Source organism: Aulonocara sp. 'chitande type north' Nkhata Bay, linkage group LG9 (genome assembly GCF_057382095.1).
Source record: "Aulonocara sp. 'chitande type north' Nkhata Bay isolate Kocher_YH1m ecotype deep benthic linkage group LG9, A_spYH_male_GT1.1, whole genome shotgun sequence".
NCBI classification, from domain to species: domain Eukaryota; kingdom Metazoa; phylum Chordata; class Actinopteri; order Cichliformes; family Cichlidae; genus Aulonocara; species Aulonocara sp. 'chitande type north' Nkhata Bay.
In genome coordinates this window covers 22101180-22125231 of record NC_141352.1, presented here as the reverse complement: position 1 = coordinate 22125231, position 24052 = coordinate 22101180, and the positions used below count along the sequence as shown (strand labels likewise).

The following is a 24052-nucleotide window of genomic DNA, read 5'->3' as shown; positions in this document are numbered from 1 at the left end:
CACAGCTAACAACCAGAGATAATAAGATCAGCAAGTAAAGTATATAGTTGTATGTTCTGTGTCTATAAAGCCAGTAGACTTAACTTTAAATCCTGCCCTCTTCTTGGCCCCCTGTATGGAACATCGAACTCTTGTGGGAGAACGAGCTCTAATCCAGCCGGTCCGTCCTGCTTTGATGAGGACTGCTGTAAACAAAGCAGCGCATGACAATACTCGCCGCACTCTGCTACAGCATGCATTCATGTCCTCTGCGTGTAGAAATACAAAGGCTGACCGGCTACGGTATTCAGCAGCTTGTTTTCCATCTGAATGTGGGTTGAAGAGCAGCTCGAAAAGCTACACTGTGACAAAGGAAGACACTTTTGGTGAACTGAGAGGAGGCTGGAATCTGTTTGACTTGGATCATGTTGCGTTCTAAAACTTTTCATTTTAGAAATGTATATTTTACAAGCATAGTCGATGACATCACTTCCTAGAGTGACCAATACTGTTACATAACAGCCAGACACAGCAGAAAGCACCCCACAACACTCCTTTCTAAGGACACTGACCTCAAATCTGCCAGCAACAGTAAAATTATTAAGAAGATGACCAATAAACTACTATCGATGTGGTAAAACTTTGTACTTATCTGGATAAAACTGTAGTGACCCTGGTGGATCTATGTTTTGTATATATTATGTTGTGTCATGGCTCAAATCACAGAAGAATGTGCAGAGCACGGACGTAAGAGTACGTTTTCTGTATGTTTGCTATAAGTTTTCAGTCTGGTCAGTTCAGCATGACTAAAACCGGACCTCCTTTTTACTATAACGTCTCAGTCACAGAGTATGTGTCAGCGTAAAGACAGGAAAGCTGTGTCCTTGTCATTTGCAAGAATTAACGGTGTAATTGTTGAAACCAGCTCCCGGTTTGGATTTCAGACACAGACACTCTCTGCTTTTAAAATTAGGCTTAAAACTTTCCTTTTTGAGAAGGCTTATAGTTAGGGCTGGATCAGGTGACCCTCAATCCTTCCGGAGTTATGCTGCAATAGATTTAGGCTCCTGAGGGACTTCCCATGAACCTTTATATCTTTAAGACATTTCTGCAGCTTAACTAATTGGTGTGTGTTATCTGACTTCATGGACAGATAACTGGGTATAATCTGCGTAGTAATGAAAATGTATGCTATAACTTCGAATGATTACTGCCTAAGGGAAACATCTATAATATAAACAGAAAAGGTCCTAGCATGGAACCCTGTGGAACTCCATAATTAACCTTAGTGTGTGAAGAAGACTCCATTTACCACTGCAACACTGTACTTTTAATTCAGTGAGCTAATGACCATACTCTGAAGAATCCAGCTGTCTTTAATTTGATAATTTACAAAATGGACTTTATGTTTATTTAGAAAGACCTAAAACTAGTAACTGAATCCATAAAGTAATCATGAAAGTATTCACTGAGGTCACAGAGAAAGGGAGCCACAATGGCCATTTCCCATAAACGTCTATACAAGAGCAACTCTCCTTCTTGCAATCTGAGGAGTGGCCCTTCTGTTTGACATTAAAATAACTCGGTTTAAAGAACTTCTATGTTGGCTTCATTTTCCCCGGATGCCACTTCCATCTTTTATATACAGAGAAGGATAGTGTGTCAATGTGTCAGTGCGCCCCAGGGCAGCTGTGGCTACAATGTAGCTTGCTATTGCCAGTGTGTGAATGGGTGAATGACTGAATGTAGTGTAAAGCGCTTTGGGGTCCTATGGACTAGAAAAGCGCTATACAAATGCAGGCCATTTGCCATTTAAGGATAAGCTGCAACGCAGTAAAAAACACAGAAATGAAATGATATTATAATGATAGCTTAGCCACCTCAACTATGCTGACAAATATTAAAAATAGGTGCAACAAATACCAATGAGGCATCATTGTTCATTGAGAAGTCCATGTGAACACACAATTAATATCACCAAACAATAACTAACAACTAATGGAAGGAAACTCATGCTATCTCATTACATTTGGATGAGTAATGGCTCCACATTACTGAAAAAATGTGGTCTGAAAACACTGTTCTTGGCACCACTGATAACGTCAGTAAGATGGCTAAATTGCTTACTATTTTACAGTTAGATGGATGCTGCATCTAGTGCCTGACTCATATTTCTCATCAACATATTTCTAAACAGTCTCGGTGCCTATCAAAACACACTGACAACACAGAAAGAGAAAATGCAAACAGGGCTGCACACTCCCAAAGAGGAAGGTGATGTCATCTGATAATAACCATGCCGTTAAGTGAGAGAAAAGCCGAATCTGGCAGCAAAGTAAAGTTTTCAGGAGAATCAGCTGCTTTACTTTAATCTGTTCCAGTTTCCAAGACTGAAAAACACAGATTACATAACAGCAGACCTCTGTGCATCCCTGGGCCTCTAAGTATGTGTGCAGTTGCTGCAGTGGAGTTTGGCTCACTTTGAATTTGGCTGGAAATCACACAGGTCTCCAAGTTACAGTCCAACACACACACCGTTTACTGCAAAACAGCTCCAGTGAGAGGTACAAGGTCTCAGTGTGTCAGACAAGCCAAGAGCTGATGTAATTATAGCAATGCAAATGAAATTCCATTCCTTACTCGAGGAATAGGAAATATTTTTGAATCTGACTTCCTCAGGGTGATACTCATATTCGACAGAAATCACATCTTTTAAAACAAATGTCAGCAGCTACGTTTCATGTTTCTGAGGCTGGATCTTTATATATATATATTACAGCAGATACATTTCCTAGACAGTTCATTAGGTACGACTTGCTAGTAGCAGGTTGGACCCACTTTTGCTGTCAGAACTGCCTTCTTCATCCAAAAAGCTTCGTCAGATTCTGGTCCATGTTGACATGATGGCATCACAAAGTTGCAACAGATTTATCGGCTGCACATTCATGATGCAAATCTCCTGCTGCACCACATACCAAAGGTGGTGTAATGGATTGAGATCTGGTGACTATGGAGGTTATTTGAGGACAGTGAACTCACTGTAATGTTCAAGAAAGCAACTTTACTCAGTGTGTCAAGAAAATATCTCCCACACCATTACACCAGCAGCAGCAACGTGAACTGTTGATACAAGTCAGGGTAGATCCATGATTTTATGTGATTTACATTAAATTCTGACCCTCCCATCCTAACACTGCAGCATCATTTTTCCAGTCTTTTATTGTCCCATTTTGAGCCCTTGTTAAATCTAAACTCTTAGCTGACAGTGGCATCTATTGTGGTCTTCTGCTGCTGTAGCCCATCTGCTTCAATGATCGACATTTTCTGCATTCAGAGATGCTCTTCTGCAGCTCCAATCAGTCTGCCCATTCTCCTCATGGAGATTGTCTCTTTAGATGTTTGTCTTAACAAGGAGCTTGGAAAGAAAAGCGGCTGGACTTTTTTAAGTTTCCTGAAGATGTTTCACCGCTCATCTGAGAAGCTTCTTCAGTTCTAAGATCAAATGGTGGAGAGTTCCAGATATTTGAGCAATAGTGGGAGTTGCCCCTTAAGAGGGTCTTTGGCTCATTATTAATCATGTGCCTCATCGCATGAGTTTTGGGTGAAACCAGTGTGAGACCTTGCCTCACCCCATCATATGACTGATCATGCTGATGCAAGATGTGAGTGGATCTAAAAACTGGGCTGTAGATGGCAGACAGCTGGTGTCATAAGCAACCTGTTCAAGGCTGATTGTTCACAGTGGACATAGATGACTTCTTTCAACCTTCTTTTAGGCCATCTTACTTCTCTTGGTCTTATAACTAAAGAGGTTTCTCAGATGAGAGGTCAAACTTCTTCAGGAAACTTAAGCCCCTTTTCCATTAGTACCTACTCAGATCGACTCGTTTTCCATTACAATCTAGTACCACCTAATGTGCGTGGTCGGCAACGCGGCCGAGCGTCCCGTGACTTAATTAGTATGCAACATGAATGCTAGAACAAAGGTGGACATCGAGGGGACGATATACCTGCTGTTCAGTCTGCGGCATTTCGTCAAACCTCGCTGCTGTTTTTTGTAGACATTTCCTCGCTGCCCGGTTTAAAAAATGGCAGTTTTTATTTTTGTGAACTCATTGAGGGCTGCTACTGACCAGCCAATCTGTGGCTTGCAATTGGCATTGGTGGTAGTCTGATGACGTCATATTTTAGTACCTGCTCACAACGCTTTGGAACCCGGCTGTGCAGGTATTAATTTAGTACCTGGTACCCAGTAATATGACCTAATGGAAAAACCCTAAAAACTGTGTGTTAAGAGATATATTCTAAAACACTTCTTCAGCAGAGAATCAGAGAGGAGAAACACACAGATTTTCTTGCTAGCAAGGGCAGTCACCAGGTGTGTGTGTGTGTGTGTGTGTGTGTGTGTGTGTGTGTGTGTGTGTGTGTGTGTGTGTGTGTGTGTGTGTGTGTGTGTGTGTGTCAGAGTGTGTCAGAGTGTGACCCCATAAACGACTTCCCTTAACCTGCTGGTCTGGAAAATCCAACAGTTCATCTATATGTAAAAAAGCACTTAGACTAAAACTGACATAGCTACGTTAATCCTACCGTAAAACAATAAGACAAGGTACGACCTTTTCCATGCTCCTAGGATGTGGGGGTGAACGCCAGAACACCCTGGAATGTTACAGACCTCCTAGGATGAGACATTCTTTCAATATGCCACCAACTATATACTTCTAAACACAAGTGATTAGATGCAGTATTCTACCATATGCAAACTTATATCATTAAAAGATTATACTGACTACTAAGTACAATTTTCCATTGACACTGTAGCAAGTCAATCTGAGTAGGTTCTAATAGAAAAGGGGCTTTAAACAAGTCCCACCACTTTTCTTTCCATGTTGCTTGGATTACCATGACTTGGATGGCTGAGAACCCAGACAGACACAAGCAGCTGAACCGGTGTGGCTTATTATATACAGCCCACTCCCACCCAGGTATGAATGATTGGTTGACTATTCGAAACATAAATGCTAATGTTTGGGTTTTTTTTACTCCCACTACTTTATTACTATCTATTCTTAAACATTAGTACTCTCTGAGCTTTATTACACTATAACTTCACAATCTTTATCATTATTAGGCAGGTTAGAGAATACAAGACTTTGTGATGAAACTGAGTTAAGGAAGGCCTTTTTTTCCTGTTAAACCTACTGTGTTGTATTTTAAAGGAAAATAAAATCTCAGTAGTGCTTTAAATAATGGATTTCTACAGATAGAGGACAGTCAGAAAGTTCAGGCAGCAGCCCCTCGGTAGGCAGCCCCTAAGTTGGCCAATCAGAAAACTGTTGGATTTTAAGGAGTTTGTTTCAGATGGAGCGTTCAGTGATGAGCTTGTAAAGGGCTAATAGGAGATAGACAAGGGTTTTTCTGAACTGAAAATAAAAAGTGACTCTTTGTGACTCCAAAGAATGAAAATGAGTGCAACAGGTGTCCTTTAAGACAAGTGTAGCCTTATTACAAACGTTTAAGAGTCATATTCTTTAACTCAAGGATAGACTGTTGCAGAGTTAAGCCAGCAGTGTTGTGAAATTTCTGAAACACCACATCTGTGTGATCCAGTTTAAACACTGTGAACCATTTGAATCCTCACACACCCACTAGGCATCATTTTTGTGATACGCAGGTGAAAAGGCATCAGGGTTTTAATAAAACTGGGCTAAACCTCAACGTCTGTGCGTGTGGCAGATTCGAACTGCACGCTGAAATACAGCCACAGGAACGTGGCTTAAAATGGCCGTTATTTTTAACCAAGGCAGGACAAATACTCATGAAATCTAGCCTACTTTTACCCCGTTTCACACCAAAACCACGCCATGGGCGCCGATTCCCAAAGCATAACACACAGAAATTATACGAGGACCTTTATTCTAACAGGGATGTGGTGTTTTTCTGGACAGCAGCAGGGTGAGTGCATGAGATCTTCAACACCCCAACACACAGCCCTGCCCACTCAGGAAAGCCCACACAATGAATCCACACTAATCCCATCTTTTGTGGTCCTCCCTATGTCTCAGCGTGGCTGCACCTCATGCCTCAGACATGCTGCTCCACCATCACAGCCTAAAACTGCCTTTATGTGCAGTCACAAACAGGAACATAAACAATACGGCTCAGAAACTTCTCCACTTGATGCACAAAACAGCCCCTAAATCCAGGACCCCCCACGCCTATATACATGAAGCAATCACAGACGCCTTTTGTTGTCCTTCATAACAACTGTACCATCAAACTGACAGCAAACATAAAGCCACGCAGGAAGCAAGCACTCCATGGAGAATAAAGGCTCACAAGTACAAAACCTGAGCTGAAGCAAACAAGGTAAACAAAGCATGTGATCAGTGTGGTCACCTGAAACAACAATAGACTCACAGAACACGTGCTTCAAACATCCCACAGCCCCAAAACTGCAGGAGTTGGACAGATAATAGAAAAACCAGACGAAAATAACACTTGTGCAGAGAACAATAGTTTTTGTTTTTGTCCCATTAATAGCAAATTAAAACCTCCAGAAATCCCGTTCGCCTTTAAATTAAGTTTTCACAAGACAGGCTGAACCATGAATGACATTTACTTTCTTCTATTATCACACCTAAATTCAAAAAATAACAATAAGCATTTAATATATAAAAGCAGAGATGGACGCAGGGCGCGGGGAGCTCTTACCGGGCTGCTCGGGCTGCTTCTTTAATTCACTTTATATTCCGTTTTCCCGACAGTCGCTCGCGCGTCTCTCAGACACAAATCTCAAACCTCACTTCCATGTGCTCGCGACCAGGACCACGCGCTCAGAGGTGGAGGGGGGGGGAGCGCTCGGGATACGGCGTGTGTGACGTCACGTCGAGTCTGGAAAGCCGCTCGAGACAACAGTGGAACAGGTGGGGTTTTACCACGGTCTAACTAGATAAATTTCACCTCGTTATTCATTTATTCCAACGTAGACAGTTCATATTACATTTAAATATAAAGATATAACGTATATTTATATCTATATATTAATTATCTGTGGTTTTAGATTATAAACGAGCTTTCGAGTTCCCGTGCTACACTTTTATTAGTGTGCTACTTTAAGAAATGTGATCGCAGATGCGCTGTTTAATGCACCAGCCCTCATCTAAAAGACAGCTTCACTATACCTGCGTTTAAACATGACATGCAGCTTCCCACCTTTCTGTGCACTTCCACAAGCATCCAGGACTCGTATTAAGGAGCTGAGGTGGCTTCTTCTAAGTCTGAAGAGGAATTCCCTCTTTTCTGCACAAAACACGTGATCAACGTTTTTTTTTTTTAAAAAACCATTTATGCAGATTTCACTTAAAATTCACTGCAGCAGGACTTTTACACAGCGTGTACTCTTATTTAGGTTTTGACCCTTACCTTCCATCAGTCAGAGGAAGAGGAGTGACTCAAAGTTTTATAACGCTCAGATAAGTTTTCTACCCAACCACTCACTTTCTAATGTATTCATGTGGACGCCCCCTACTCAGGTGTGACTAGTCATGGTGGTGAAGAATGAGAGACAAGCTCAAGAAACAGGTTTTTGTTTTATATTTGAAAAAGAATCTATGAACATAATGAAAAAAAACAAAAACAGTGGGTCTGAACATCCAGACAATCGCAATCCAAAAATACATTTTCTTAGGAAATATTAATTATGTACAAAAAAAAAAAACAAGAAAAAAAACAACAACATAAAAATCCATATTTTAAGTTCAGGCTTTCAACAGTGTGAGCCACATTTTTAAACATTTTATTAATAAAATAAAACTTTTAAATATCTTCATCAGATGAGGCAGTTTTTTTCTTCTTACATTGTAATCAAACCAGATTCCAAAACAACTTAATCCGTTTTGCATCTGCATGCAGCAACAACTGTACACACCCAACCCCCCCCAACCCCCAAGTAATGAACTTTTATTTTGAGAAAAAAATTAAAAAAAAGTTTATGATTCAAAGTTTAAGCACGGCAACCCTGCAGGTGTGCGAGTCTCTGCTTTAACTGTTCGCTTCTCCTCCTCAGCTGCTCTTTCAGAGAGAGGAGTCTCTGTTCGTCCGACTGCATGCTGTAGATGCACTCCGTGGCCTTCTTCAGGATGACCACCTTGGCCGCCTTCTCGTTGTTGGCCACCTCGGGGATCTCGTCCCGCAGAGCGAAGAAGCTCAGCTTCAGCTCGTTCCTCCTTTGGCGCTCCAGCACGTTATGAGTCCTTCTCTTGTCGTAGTCCTCCGTGTCCGACGTTCGCGGGCTGGAACACTTGCGGTTGCTGCTGATCTGTTTGAGGACCCTGCTGTGGCTGCTGGCACCTCCACCGCTGCTCTCCAGCTTCAGCCTCTTGACAGCCGGCTGCTCGTGCCTCATGGATGGATGGGCGGCGTAATTATGCTGGTGGGTGGAGACGTGGCACCTCTTCAGCACGAGTGGGCTGGGATGCCTGGTCTCCAGCGGGCTGGAGTCGCACCGTTTCACCACCTGCCTCTTTTCCACAGTGACCACGTCGATTTCCTCCTCTTCCTCCTGTTCGTCCTCTTCTTCTTCTTCCTCCTCCTCCTCCTCCTCCTCCTCATCATCACCTTCATCCTCTTCCTCTGCAAAAGAGCAAAAACAACATAGTCACACACTCTGCTGCCACATCCTCCTCTAAAAGCATCTCTGCAGTCCGTTCAGGCTTTCCCTCTCTGCCACATCAGTTGATTGCTTAACATGCAGCCATTCCCTCCAGCTAATCTCACAGCAGTCTACTGCATGACATGGGGTGGAAGTGGCAGCAGGATCCACCTTCCTGCCTGCAATTCGTGTGAATGAAAAGCAAGAATGTGCCTCATTTCAGTCATGTCATGCATGTCCCCGCCAACAGAAAGAAAATCCCTAATTGCACTGAGGGGTGTGCCTCCCCAGGCATATATATATATATAAGAGCTCACCTGAATCGCTACAACTGCTGCTGCTCCCGCTGCTGTTAGGCGGCGTGTCTAGTCCCAAATCCTTGCTAGGCGGGGTCCCTGCGCTCTGCTTGGGCGTCTCGGCTACGGGATACGGGAAAACCACCGAGGGGTCGATGCACTCCGACGCAGACGTGTTCAGGTCTTGCAGGTAGCTGCTGTTCAGCTTCCACGCAGGAAGAGCCGCAGTAGCGGCGGCGGCAGCCGCGGCGGCAGCAGCCGCGGGGCCGGCGAGCTCTGCGCCGTCACCGGCCGCAGACTCCTTCCGGGCGGCGTGCAGGGAGGCGAGCCGCTCGGACACCACCTTCTTCAGCTTGGCGGCGGCGGAAAAGCCGCTCCACATGCAGTCCTGGATGATGATGGACTTGAGGAAGGTCTGGGAGTAGTCGGAGTCGCAGATGATGCTCTGGTTGACCACGTCATCCCCGAGGAACTCTGTCACCATCTCCAGCTGATCCGCGATGGAAAGGTCGAGGCTGGACAGGGACGGCCGGCGGCTCGGGGAGAGGGGAGGGGTCGGCAGCAGTTCAAATTTCTTCCAGATGTCTTCGCTGGGTGCCGGAGGCTGAAACTGCTGAGGGTAGAAATCCTCCTCCTCGTCGTCGTAGTAGAAATAGGGCTGCAGGTAGTCGTAGTCGTAGTTCTTACTCGCCAAACTTGGATTCCGCGGCATGGTGCGTTTGGTTTCGTCTCTCCTCACGGCGAGGCTGGCGAAAACAGAACGGAGCGATTAGTCGATTCACAGCAGAGAGCAGACAGCGTGACCCTGCCCGCAACACCGAGTGTAAGCAACCGCTTCATGGTCAACTCCCTCCAAAAAAAAAAAAAAAAAAAAAGACAACATCGACACCTCCCCCCCCCCTCTCTCTCTCTCTGTGTGTGCACGCCTTGCATGCATGCATGCACCACTGCTGCAGGTGCTTAACCGGGATTGTAATTTAAATAATGCAAGAGACGGAGTGAGGAAAAAAATTAATAAATCACACTTTCACTGAACTGTTCCAGTCATCATACTCATACCGAAGCTCCACAAACCCACTCCCCACCCTTACCTTTCAGATTTTCAACTGTAGGCGAAAGACGGGAGCAAAAAAAAGCGAGACGAGTGGCGCAAAAAGAGGAGGAAAATGTAAAAAAACGAGGGAGCAGCAAAGTTATTCCAGTGCGGCAGTGACAGTAAATCCTTCCACAGAGGCGGTACGGCGGCTGTCTGTCAGCCTGCGGGTGAAGCATGCATGTGAAGTTAAAAGGCTGCAGAGGCGAGCCGGCAAGAGCGACGCGCACTCTGTCATCAGCACAGTCAGAATCGCAGCTGAGAGTTGAGCACCGCGCGATAAAGTAAACCGCATCTCGCACTCTCTCTGTCTGTATCCATCCGCGAGAGCGTTCCTACTACAACACAACACACAGCACCCCCGATATCAGCCTCTGCCCATCAGCGCAATTATTCAGCCGTTTGCGTCAAGTAAAAATCGCGTGCGTCCAAAGTACGCCGTGGATGCATCTTTGCATATTTTCTGCCCTCTTTCTCTGAGATGGGTCTATTTTTTTTTGCAAGTGGGAGGGGTCAGAGTGGAGTAGAGTAGTGCTTTCATTGACTGCATAGAGAAAATACTAATGCATGTAGTAGTGGCAGATAATTGGGCTGAGTTATTTTACTACTACTGCGCCAGAAATATACGCAAACACTGAGCGTCATAGCGCACACACGGCAATCCCTAAATAATCACTACACAGATCCGGATTACGGCCTTACACTATATTATATTGTTTAAAAAACAAAACAATACATAACAGCAGGAATCCTTTTTTAAACTGTAAATGTGCAATAATGTGTAAAAATGAGGCAAGTGCCGCGTACTTTTGCGCAGTTTGTGCCTTTTGATTTCGCAATAAAAGCTCACAGGTGCAGCAGGAGCCGCAGACACTGACAGCTCTGAACCGGTTCAAACAGCTGATTACAACATGGACTCGGTGAAGAATTAAAATCTTGGAGTTCGAGTTAATACACACAGACTCACAGAGAAAATGTCCAATACAAATCCTGCAGACTGCGTAATGCAGCGCTGAGTTTGGACAGATTGGCACCAATTAACAACAGGAAGGAAGCAATTAAAGGAATCAGATGGATGGATCTATCCCGTTGTAACAGGAGCTGTCGATGGAGATTAACGGGCTTAGAGCGCCCTCTGCTGTTTGAAGCGTTGCAGGAGCAGACAGCAGCTAGGTGGGTGGAAGGTTACAGATTGAGACAGGTGACCACAAACCTCACAAATCCTGCAATCATGCGTGAACAAAGATTATTTTTTTTATGAATTGAAAGGGAAAAAAACAGGGTCGAGTGAGTTAAACTATAAAAGGGTCAGGGACAAAATAGCCCAATTCAGTGGGTTGGTGCAGATCTTTATTGGGGTTAGTGGGTCACTTCATTAAAAAATAGAGTCGTGGAGAAGCAGTAAATGGCACATTTAATTAGCAATGCACTGTGTTTGACGAAGTCGGTTGCAATTTGATATTTAATTTAACCAGCTCCTGCCATTCTGACAAAGTTAATTGGTTAAAAATGCTCAGTAGGCTTTTCCACCCTCTTTCTCTCTTACTGTTGTCAGACATCCTGCTAAACAAATTGCTAAAGCAATGAGTTGGACTCAAGCAGAGTGTGTATTTCATTACGCATGACAGACATTAAGAAGCATTTTAAAACACGAGGCTGTGGACACAAGCATCAATTATAGGAAACGACAAAAGCATAAACGGTGAAGGAGTTTTGTGCTTGAAAATACAATCATTTAAATTGAATTACATGGTGCAATTTGCACTTTTTAAAAACACACTTTTATCAATCCAGGACAGCAGCTCTGAGTGTGTTACTGCTGCAAACGGCCCTTTTACTCTTTTTTAAACACTTCTTATATAACAGAGTCCTGTTGGTTATAACATAAAAGACCTCTTTAATGAAAACGATCTGTGATTATGTGTTTAGTGACATCATCACTGCAGCTTTTTCCCCTTCATAACAAATTATTTTCAGTTTGTTTGAAATCAGTCGGGGCCGTGGAGCTGAAACGTCTGGACTGAATTCTGAGCGTTTCGTTTTGATCTAAGTTACACTTAACTAATTAAACACTTCGCCATGGACGCTGTGTCACTGTGAGGCCTTACATTTAAATGAATAGATAACCCCGCAGCATCACTTACACGAGTATACTTTTTCCTTTTTCATTAAATAATGTATAAGAAACCACATAAGCAAAGACAAAGGAGACAAGAGGAGGGGGAAAGCAAAGAAAATCCCCAAGTTGAAACTACACCCTCCGTCCTTCCCTTCATACTCATTCCTTCATCCGTTCTCTCACGCCTCTCCTTTCCCCGCTGTGGGATGCTTGTGGAGGATAGCGATCATAACCACCAGGTTCAGGCGTTATGGTCGTGGCGTTTATCGGCTCCGGATGTTTCTTGTGTTACCGTGTTTGAGAGCGCCTGCATGGAGACACAGAGGGAAGCTTTGAGAGCGGCTGGAATGGTTTCCTGTGATAAGTGAAAGCTCAGGAGAGGTTTTGATTGTGTGTGTGTGCGTGTGTGTGTTTTCTTTCTGGTTAAACTTCCTCCATGGACTCTGACTGACATGGAATAACCTGCAGAGGATCGAGGGCAGAGAATCCAATCTAGTTTGGCTTTGGTAAACTGATAAACAGACTCAAACATCTGACATGAGTTTTTAGAGATATGCACAATTTTTCATTGTCTACTCTAAAAAATGAAATGGCAACTCACAAACTCAGCTGTTTAAATCTTAAAAGTAAAATACAATTAATTATAATTATATGTTTAAAAAAAAAAAGCCAACGCAGGTAGTCCCATTGCTTTAAGAGGACATGATTAAGTTCAGCTTAAACACAAACGAAGATTATGCAGAAGGTCATGTTCAATTGAAAATGTTTAAATTCACCTTATGTCATTCTTTTTTAAATATCCTTTTCTAAACCTGAATATCAGGTTTAAATATTAAACGCTTAAATCAGACACATAACTAAAATGGTAAATAGACCGATTCTTAAATAGCGTTTTTCTGCTCTACCTTAATTCCATCTATGCAACTTTTTTCTATGCCTAACTACTGCATCTCTAACATTCACACAAAACCACCAACCACTATCCTTCCCATTAGTAGATGACCTGCTCTACCTTCTGAGCTACACCTGAATCCCTTCAAACTAGCACAACTGGCAAGAACCTGCAACACAAGCGTTACGTGTTTCAAATAACCGAAAAGGTTGTCTGCCTAGGGGAAATTACAGTGAGGCTCTTAGCTATAGCTTACTCCAACACTTCAAGTCATTTACGGTCGTACTACCATTCTGCTACCTTAAATACAAAAACAATGCCTGACGGTTCTTGTTTATTATACCAATAAATACTACGCTTACAGCAATGCCGCTTAATGCTTTCTCATTGATATCGCATCAAAATCCTACCAACAGTAACATGACCAGGGGCTTTTATTGACACCATGTGAATTAAGCTAGCAGTAACTCATTTTTAAACTCAATCAAAGTATACAAAGAAACACATAAAAACTAATAAACTACTTCTTCATCATCTCCAGCTGCAAAAGGTTGATATAAAAAAAATCGCTTTTCCCCAAAAAGAGTCTGAATTTGAGGATGGCAGGTCTGCCAGGTCCAGGCCTAGTTTTCTGAAAGTGAGGTGGTTATGTTAATCTGAATCTGGAGTATTTTTTAGCCTTAACATCTCATACTATTACTTTAATACTAAGAAATCTGCCTATTTTTAGTATAAAAAACTAATAAGTTATTGTAATGTCACCATAAAACAAAATAGATGTAATGTAAACAACATCAGCCCATTTTGAGCTTAAGTGGACTAAACTGGTCAAACTGGTGACTATAACCTTAAGTGGCTTAAGGACAATAATGCATCTCAGTTTTTCTACGTTACAAAGAAACTAAACTTAAGGAAATGGAGCCATAACACTGCAGATGAAGTGCTAACAGCTCATCATCATCCCTGTGCCTGCACCGTTTGTCTCCAGCTTGCTCACACAGACCAAACACATGCACATTATGGTGACTGGCCATAGGTGTGGATGTGGGCCTGAATGCTTGCATGATTTATGCTGTAATAGTTTGTCACCTCACTTCACAGATATTACATAAATCCAAACCTAAATTCTCAGGTAAGCACTTTAGATGTGGTATAAATATGGGTTCTTTTGTGCATCTGTCTTTGTATAAATGTTGGTTTCTTGGGGTATCATCTCTGCAATATAATGGCTAATATCTGCCTTTAGATCCTGAATTGTGTTTACTAGTATCTATTATCTGTGAGCAAACATCAAGCAGAATTTATAGAGGTCACCTTAAGCCAGGAAATACACTGCAACAGCACAGAAGTTGTACTCCTTTAGAAAAAAATCACAAAGTTCTCCCCAATAAAACAACAAATAAAAGATATCACAACAGTGTAAAGCAAAATGCTACTTAAACAACAATTTAATTAAACGCTTGTCTATAAAAAATGTCTTCAGCTGCTTTTTACAAGAGTCACTGGTGTCTTTACAGTGTGGAGACCGTGGAAGAGATGTCCACAAGCCCAATCCCCACGCGTTTTAAAGGTACGACCTTAGACGGTGTTACCTGATCTTAAAAATCTTAATAGCTTAATAAATATAGCAAAAAAAACCAAAAACCCAAAAAATAGAATAGCAAACATTAGATGGCATTAAGTGGCTCTCTATAAAACAGTGTGACGCGTAGTGGACAGTGCAGTAAGGAATCATAATGTGTGTTCACATGTTGTGAGAGTGCAGGGCTGACATACAAGATGACTCTGTGTCGCATTATAGAGTTACTGCATGAGGTATGAAAGCTTTCCTCTATCTGTCCTCGTATCTGTTAGCCAAGGTGCTTTCTGGTGACCTGTCCAGTAAGTGGGACAGTGGGTGGTCAGGATTATCCATGATGGATGACAGTTTGTTCAGTAACCTCATCTCCAAAAGTGCCCGTTGTGCAGCCAGTCACAGAGCCAGCCTCCCTGATGAATTTATTCAGTCCAATGCTGCCCTCCCAGAAATTTCTCATATTTTCATATGATTTCTCTTTTATGTACTCAGAGTGAAAAAAAATATGCTTCTTCAATTCTTCCAGTGGCCAGGTTATTTATTTATTCATCTATCTGGTTATATTTGATCTATTGTATCAGAGTTAGCATAAAGCTAATTTGCACCTACAGTCCCTTGGGAGGTTACATGCAAAAGATCACAAAAATAACGCACGGAAAGTCAATGATAGAACAACCGCACGGCCATAAGCCTCGAACAACAAAAAACAGCCATCGATGTTTACGAGTCTGTGAGTCTTTGAGCAAATATTTCAGTCTGTTTTTAAAGCTGGGGAGCCCTGGGTCTATTAGATATACAGTCTAGTATAAGTGGAGGTGTCTGCGGCTCAGGTGCTAGCCACAGACGCCTCATTTACTCTAACTGTTGAATTAATCGTGAGAACTGGTCTCCTTCTTGTGACCCACATCCTGCTCTTCTGGGCTTACCTCATTTCTGATCTGCTCACTCTCACGTGCAGCGCGTTCAGCAGAGGCGGGGATGTTGACATCTGTGTGGAGTTTAAGCTTTGATGGAAACTTGGAGCATTTCCTTTAGTATAAACCTTTACCTGGACTTCACTTCACTTGCCTACATTTTACAGTTTTGGTTACATGATTCATGCTGAAAATCAATAAAAAAAATTTAATACAGCTAGCTCAGTTCAAAACGCTGGCACAGTAAATGGTTGTAAAGTTAATGAATGCAATTTGTTCATTATCCATCCATCCATCTTCTTCCATTTATCCAGTTTGGGATCACACAGACCGGAGCCTATTCCGGGCAGGTCATCAGTCTACTGCAGAGCTAACACAGAAAGCTACTCACACCATCGTACAATTTAAGGTCACTTGGTGTGTTTAACATTGGCTGTGAAGACATAGTCTAAAATGTCCACAATGTGGATCTAACAGCAGTTCTGTTCTCTCTTTTATATCGGATCTTGGGGTTGTGTGACGTAGTATAATACAGAAAAGTCATCGTCACTTTGCAGGAAACCAAAAATCCTGTATTCTACACTAAGGAAAATCCACAGATGTGAAACACCGATGGAGTCTGATCGGCGCGACGCATAAAACTGCACTAAGAGATTTAAAAAGAGACGGGCTGACACAAATAACTGGAGAAACCCAACAGCAGACGCGCTGATAAATCCAGCATGTGTTTCTCTTCTCGTGCAGCCGGGATGCCATTCAGCAGGATGATTCGGAACGAGGCGGGAAATCGATATCCGTGCAGCTTAGCTGGCGAGAGCAGGTTGCCAGCCAAGCAGTCAACAATGAGTTGACAGCAGATGTGTCAGACAGCTAGAGAGCTAATTGTGTCATCAATTATTAACAGTGACAGCGGATGGTTATTGACGTAGCTTGCGAGAGCTAAACCACAGTGTTTTTGTGGCTTAGTCGTTGTTTCTTTCTTTTGCACTGGAAAAAATGACGACCCAAACTCCTGTGCAGGTTCAGGTTACTTTATTTGTAACCTGAAGGTGGATTTGCTGTGCAGGTAGGTGAGCCATCCTTCCTCACATGGACATTTTCAAACAAACCCAGACAACAGATGAATACAAAGTAATCGAGAAGCAAATAAATAATAGATAAATCATACCACCATGTAGGATGGCAGTGTGTTTATCTGAGGGATTTTTATACATCCTGGTTCTGCTGAAGGTTTCTTCCTGTTAAAAGGGAGTTTTTCCTTCCCACTGTCGCCAAAGTGCTTGTTCGTAGGGGGACATGTGAATGCTGGGGTTTTCTCTGTGTTATTGTACAGCCTTTACCTTACAATAAAGCACCTTGAGGTGACTGTTGTTGGGATTTGGTGTTATCTAATTAAAATAGTGCTGTCAGCATTAATCTCGATTAAAATGACGTTAACGCCATAACCGCATTAACGCGGCAAATCTCCATTAGCGTTGATGCTAATGGAGGCATCGCAGTGGTTTCACTAGAAACTTATTGGCTCCCACCAGAGTTTAAATATCTGCGACTCTCAACCTTTTGGTTTTAGAACTGAGGAAGCCTCTTGGGGTGAGGCAACTTCACGAAACTTAAAGAAGTCCAGTTGCTTTCTTTCCAAGCTCCTTAGACTCCTGCTAAATGATCTAAAATCAAAACTGATGCCAGCGTTCTTTAATTATAGTGAGTGAAACACTAGTGAGCATTCATGACCGCTCACTCTCTTGTCTGACGAACAAGACTGGCGCAATCAGATGGCGCCCGAAACCGGATTGTGCAAGTTGCACCTCAGTAACATTCTTGCAAATCATTGCAGCAGCTTTAGCTTTCTTGTGTGATAGGTTTTATAAAAGCATGACATTTTCTACAGCTATAAAGGTCTGAATAATGCAAGCTTCCCTGCTCTTTGCACTTTATGGCTTTTTTTTTTTTTACCTCTAGGCAAGGTGGATGCAGCATACATGACAATGGGTCATTTCTGCATTTCAGTGAGTGCGCAACCTTTAGTGACAACTGGGTCTGCTAGCTTGACAAAATTCCTCATATGGAGCTTTAAATTCTTCTCTGGAAGGAGGTGAAGTTGTTGTTCATGTGGCTGGTGAATAAAGGTGTGATAAAGATCCCAGCTATCACATTTTGCTTGTTCGGTTTAGTTTTCACACACACACAAAAGTCAGAATGTGATGAATTGCAAGAAAGATTAAAGGCATGTAAACACAGGGGAGGAGGAAGAGAGAGGTGAGTGATGAACCTTTATTTGACACTGTTTAGCCATTTCTCAGTTATCTTTGTCAAACATGTAGTTCCCCTCTGTGTATTTCAGTACATGACTAACATGCAGTGACGTTAATGACCGCTGTACATTCAACAGCAGCTGATTTTTTTCCATACTAAATTTAGATATTTTGGTGAAGTTGGATGAAGCTCAGGTTTCCATTGCCTCGCTTAGACTTTATCGTAGATTTGAAGCTACATTTTTCATGCTGTATACAGTACTGTGTAAAAGTCTTGAGCCACCCCTCTAAACCTCATTTATATTTTGCTGCTGTGAAGCTGGACTTTCTTGTTTGTTTTTTAAAGGTTGTTGTGAGAAATAGTTCTCTGGGCCTTCTTTTTCTTTGGACATTGGCTTCTTTTTCACTCATTTTCAGTCCAGTCCTTGTACCGGACATTTTCTGAGGAATGTTTTTCTTGTTTCAAAGTTTCAAACTGAATCTTTAGGCACTAAAAGAATTTCCTCACCAGCAAGGTGGTTCCCAAAAAGCTATTAGCTGAAAAACTATTTTAAAAAAACAACAACAACAGCTTGTGCTCATGTGTCTTTAAGTTTTAACAAAAGAGAGCAACACCAGTCTGTGTAACTTTTAATAAAGAGTAACAAGCACAGAGTCATTTACAGAGACCTGCCACAGTTACAGAATCACAATCAGAACATCACATGCACAAGATAGCTCATGTAGTTAAGGATATCTTGTATTAAAAGATTATATGGAGACAAAATACGATACTATGGATCTTTCCATTCAGCCAGGTCAGCATTAACACAGACAAAGGGACAATTTTACATGAAAAATTTGTCAAAATTGATGGAAATATGAAAGCAGAAAAGTATAATCAAGACAAGAAAGCTTATCTAAGCGAGTTCAAGCTGTGTTGAATAATATAGGTGGCCATAGCGAATTGCTGCACCCATTTCATATTTTCCTAGCAAATACCAAGGTACAGTAAGGTAGTTTAAACCCAATTACAGAGAGTTTAGCGAATTCAAAATAAGTTATAAAGACTAAAATAAAAGATAATAATAATAAATAATAAAAGTTATTAAACTAATATATGCAAAACAATAAAATAAGTTGAGTTTGGGACCAAGACTTAAACTATTTCAGTCAGGTCAGTGTTCAGAACTGTTCGTCTGCTCCAAATGTGGCCACTAGAGGGCGAACTTTAACTTTACCATCCATCCGTCCATTCATTTACTCCTCTTCCTAACTGATCTAAGCTCATTGGGAGGTTAAAACCCAGACACATCGATTCAATGCACCACAACTAAATTCGTTCCTGTAAATATACATTAAAATTCATCTTAGGTGACTTTGATTTGGTTTGATAGCAAAGAAATATAAGGTTTATATGTGAAAAGAGCCCATAAAAGTGTATTAGTCACTTGTGCTTTGAGCGTCTCTAAACTGCAGCATCGTACTGCACAAAATCTCAAAAAGCAATGAGTGTTAAGTATGGAAAATGCATTTCTTTTAATTCTTGCATAGTTCTATTATGTTTACAGTGCACCCATAATTTTACATTTATTTATTTTCCTTTGCACTTCCCATGCCTGCCTTTTTTAAACATGACTATGTACTTTGTTGCACTGTGTGTGGGTGTAAAGCTTTTTTATAATGTTTGTTTTGAAAAGTGCTATATAAATACATTTTATCACCCTTATATGTATCCAGGAGCTACCAAGTAACAGAATTAATGTCGCAGGAGGTACATAAATGTCAAAGGACTGTCTTCATGTCTATATCAGAGATCACATCAAAAGTCACCAAATTGTTCAGCAACAAACCACAGCCTGAACTAAATGAAACCAGGTCCAGTATTTTCATACACAGTAATGTGCAAAAGTCTCGAGTCACCCATTATTTATTTATAGTTCATTTTTCAGTGAGCCAGACTTTTAGTTCTCCAGCTTTCTGAAGATCCTTCAAAGGTTTTCTTTGGACAATGGTTGCTTTTTCACTCATTTTCAGCCCTTGTACTCGGCCAGTTTCACAGGAGTGTTTTTCTTGTTTGTAAAACCACTGCACACAGACCTCTGAATCATTCAAGCATAAAAAGAACCACCTAACTCAAGAGATGAACCAGTATTGTGTCAACACATAACAGGCAACTTAGGAAAGAACCTATTTATTGTGTATGTATGCATTGTCTCTTTAGGCACTTTGTTACTAACAGCCTGTCACGAAACACACAGTTTCTTCCATTTTCTTTAGTTGAATATATGGAAAAATGAAAAAGAAAACACAGTTTGACATGTTCTGCACCAACATGGTGATTCCCAAAAAGATACAGTATAAGTAAAAACTTAGCATATATCAGCATGTAGTGCAGTAAGTCCTTAAAAGGTTTGAGGAAACTAAACAAATGGAGGACAAGTGAAAAGGTGGCAGGCCTAATGAAAGTCAGTATATGAAAGGTATGTCTTTTAGAAATTGTTATCTGGCCCTTTATTTGATTATTCTACTGTTCAACAAAGCCTCATCACAAATGATCTCAATGGAAGAGCAATGACTCAGATAAAGTAAAAGAGGTCAAATGGTGAGTGTCTACGGCCATCTGTATAACACAGTGGAGGCTCTGTCATGGTTTGGAGATCTGATCCAACACCAAGAATTATGAAAGCAAGAAAGTACCATCAGATTTTGAGCCACCATGCAAAACCATCTGGCAAACAGGCCTGGTTGCAGCATTCACAAAGTAACACTCAAACACATTCTCAGACTTACCTGGTGACCACTCTGTCCTTTGTTACCCCACCCACTTAATGAGTCAGAGTACAAAGTTGGGAATACATTTCTTTACTGTTTTATCAAATAAAAACCCACAGAGTTGTTTTATCATCATGAAGAATCACGTGGACACAACTGGACGTAATGACAATCCAAATACAAAGTGCACTTGCAGATATGAGCAAACATCTGACTCTAGTTACAGCTGCATGGGAATGGCATGTCTGCTTGTAAATGGCTGTGTCAACTCTTAGAACCACCGCAGAGCCTCCCTCAGGCACCAATCAAAGGCACAAACAACTTTTGTGTTCTTTGACTGAGGATTACTCAGGCAGGGCTGCAGTCACGAGTCTTGACATTACAGGTTAAACAAAGTAAGCAAGAAAACTGAGGAATTTAAAAAGACAATGAGAGCAAGTCTAATTAACTATGATTGAAAACCTTAAACCAAAGCCAGTAAAGTGACCTCAAGGTTTGGTTCTGTTTCCATGCGGAAAAAAAAGCATCACATCGCACAGCCCTGTTCCTTTTAACTGCATATGTCCTGGACTAAAGTGGCAAAAATAGATTTTATTTTTCTTTGTGTTACAGGTTTTCACAGTTAATTAAAGGACTGATTATAGTGAAGCTGAGTCTGTTAATATAAATACTAAGACACTGTGTTTAAATAAAAAGTAACCAAATTTGACAGCTTAATATGGAGTAATATATTAATATGATAAAATGAAATGTTTCCCCCTTATCAGGAGCCTTTAGTTTTAAAGGGATTGCAGAGACTGTCTGCCCTGTGTTTTTGTCACTGTCATCAATCCGTACATCATAGCACCTCTCACTATTGGATTAGGTTTAAAAAGAAAGATCACATGTGTGTGAACCACCAAAGCCTCCTGAAGAGTCAGCTGAATGGGAAGACCAAGCCCTGTCGGTGATTAGATGCCCTGCTGGGATAATAACCTGACCAAACGAGGAGATAGAAGCCGCTGACATCAAGACAAGGAAGCTCCTGACCATGCATGGAGGGTTTCAGCCCAAGTCCACCTCCCTGAGACTGTAAACTTAGCGGAAGTAAGGTGGCCAAGGATTAGTCAGTGTCAAAACGACCGTCCAGGATGAGACGAACACCCGAACATACTTGAGTACATCACGAAGATGGCCACAACAGACCGCCTGCTTAGAGAATACTTCAGGGAGCAGAAACCTGAGAAAGAAGAGGAACAATGAGAAGAACCATGATGGAAGGACAGGCCCCTGCACGGTATGTACCACTGGTAGATAGAGTAAGTGGCTGGCATCCAGAAATCCAACCAGTGGCTGGACAAAGCTGGACTGAAAAAAGACAGCTCAGAGGTACTAATCATGGCAGCACAGGAACATGCCCCGAGCACAAGATCAATAGAGGCTGAGGCCTATCACACAATTCAATTCAATTTTATTTATATGGCGCCAAATCACAACAACAGTCGCCTCAAGGCGCTTTATATTGTAAGGTGCACCCTACAATAATACACACAGAGAAAAACCCAACAATCATGTGACACCCCATGAGCAAGTACTTTGGCGACAGTGGGAAGGAAAAACTCCCTTTTAACAGAAAGAAACCTCCGGCAGAACCAGGCTCAGGGAGGGGCGGGGCCATCTGCTGCGACCGGTTGGGGCGACAGAAGGAAGACAGGATAAAGACATGCTGTGGAAGAGAGACAGAGGTTAATAACAGATATGATTCAATGCAGAGAGGTCTATTAACACATAGTGAGTGAGAAAGGTGACTGGAAAGGAAAAACTCAATGCATCATGGGAATCCCCCGGCAGCCTACATCTATTGCAGCATAACTAAGGGAGGATTCAGGGTCACCTGGTCCAGCCCTAACTATATGCTTTAGCAAAAAGGAATTTTTTAAGCCTAATCTTAAAAGTACAGATAGTGTCTGTCTCCTAAATCCAAACTGGAAGATGGTTCCACTGAAAACTGAAGGCTCTCCCTCCCATTCTACTTTTAAATACTCTAGGAACAACAAGTAGGCTTGCAGTGTGAGAGCAAGGTGCTCTAATAGGGTGATATGGTACTACAAGGTCATTATGATAAGATGGGGCCTGATTATTTAAGACCTTGTATGTGAGGAGCAGGATTTTGAATTCAATTCTGGATTTAACAGGAAGCCAATGAAGGGAAGCCAAAACAGGAGAAATCTGCTCTCTCTTTCTAGTCCTTGTCAGCACTCTTGCTGCAGCATTTTGGATTAACTGAAGACTTTTCAGGGAGTTTTTAGGACATCCTGATAATAATGAATTGCAATAATCCAGCCTTGAAGTAATAAATGCATGAACTAGTTTTTCAGCATCACTCTGAGACAGGATTTTTCTAATTTTAGAGATGTTGCACAAATGGAAGAAAGCAGTCCTACACATTTCTTTAATAGCTGCATTGAAGGACATATGCTGGTCAAAAATGACTCCAAGGTTCCTCACAGTGTTACTGGAGGCCAAGGTAATGCCATCCAGAGTAAGAATCTGGTTAGATACCATATTTCTAAGATTTTCAGGGCCGAATACAATAACCTCAGTTTTATCTGAGAGAGAGAGAGAGAGAGAGAGAGAGAGAGAGAGAGAGAGAGAGAGAGAGAGAGAGAGAGAGAGAGAGAGTGTGTGTAAAGGTATTCCTTACACAGAACCATATGCAGTATTTTACTGGATAACAAATATTGATTCATTCATATTTTTATTGCTTTAATCCTGCAGTGAGAGATTATTTTTTATTTAAAACTACAGATAAAATTCATGAAAGTTCATTGTTCAGACTGAGCAGAGAATATATATAGTTTTTGTTGTTATAAAGAAATAATCAGTTAATGACTTTGGTATAGTACGACTGGCATTCGAGACGGGTTCTTCTTCACATTTTCCAGAGCGATCCAGTGGGCTGGATTGGACCATTAGCTGAGTCTATTCTGGTCCCTGAGCCTTAAGTTTCACACCCCTGGTTTAGAGGAATGTTTCCCCTCTTATCAGTTTTGTCACAAATTGCTCATTAACTTGTCTGTAAAATTCTGCTGAACATGATCAAGCTTGGACTCACGTTTGGTAACTAAAGGGTCCACTCTGAAAGTGAGTGTATTATATTGAATTTATATGTGATTATTTGTTTTGAATCATATTTAGACACTACAACAGATCATACAACTAACAAATTGCTAATTAGCTACTGGATAGTGCATTAAATAGAATCAAATGTTGACTACGTTTGCAAACACCATATTCGATTAATATTATCATCCCATATATTACACAGTGAGCCAGTGGCACCCCATGAGAATGCTGTTGGTACACCCCTGTTCATCCAGTTGCACATTAAAATGTCTTTGTCCAGCAGGTGGCAGTGTATGTCTTTGTACGTTTACCCGTTTATGCTGCGTAAACCTAAGTGTCTTCAAAGCAGGTTTAATGTGCAACATAGAAGGATTTATGAGACCAAACTCTCCTCGTGGAGATACACCTGACATGCGTAGGTG

The 24052-nt window shown here is 41.6% G+C and overlaps 1 protein-coding gene and 1 long non-coding RNA gene across 3 annotated transcripts in view; both read right to left on the bottom strand.

Annotated features, from left to right (window-relative positions):
- Nucleotides 1-6802, bottom strand: part of LOC147322140 (uncharacterized) — a 37606-nt gene extending 30804 nt beyond the window's left edge. For both annotated transcript variants that reach the window (XR_015130900.1, XR_015130901.1), the window contains exon 1: nucleotides 6691-6802. This is a non-coding gene — a long non-coding RNA (uncharacterized LOC147322140). The remainder of the gene's footprint in view (nucleotides 1-6690) is intronic.
- A 755-nt stretch (nucleotides 6803-7557) lies between these two features.
- myca (MYC proto-oncogene, bHLH transcription factor a) lies at nucleotides 7558-10429 on the bottom strand. The gene is made up of 3 exons (XM_086306534.1): nucleotides 10017-10429; nucleotides 8947-9671; nucleotides 7558-8610 (listed from the first exon to the last, which is right to left on the bottom strand). Exons 2-3 carry the CDS (start codon nucleotides 9635-9637, stop codon nucleotides 7982-7984), a joined length of 1320 nt encoding a protein of 439 aa, XP_086162660.1. The 5' UTR covers nucleotides 9638-9671; nucleotides 10017-10429; the 3' UTR covers nucleotides 7558-7981.
- Nucleotides 10430-24052: the final 13623 nt, after the last annotated feature.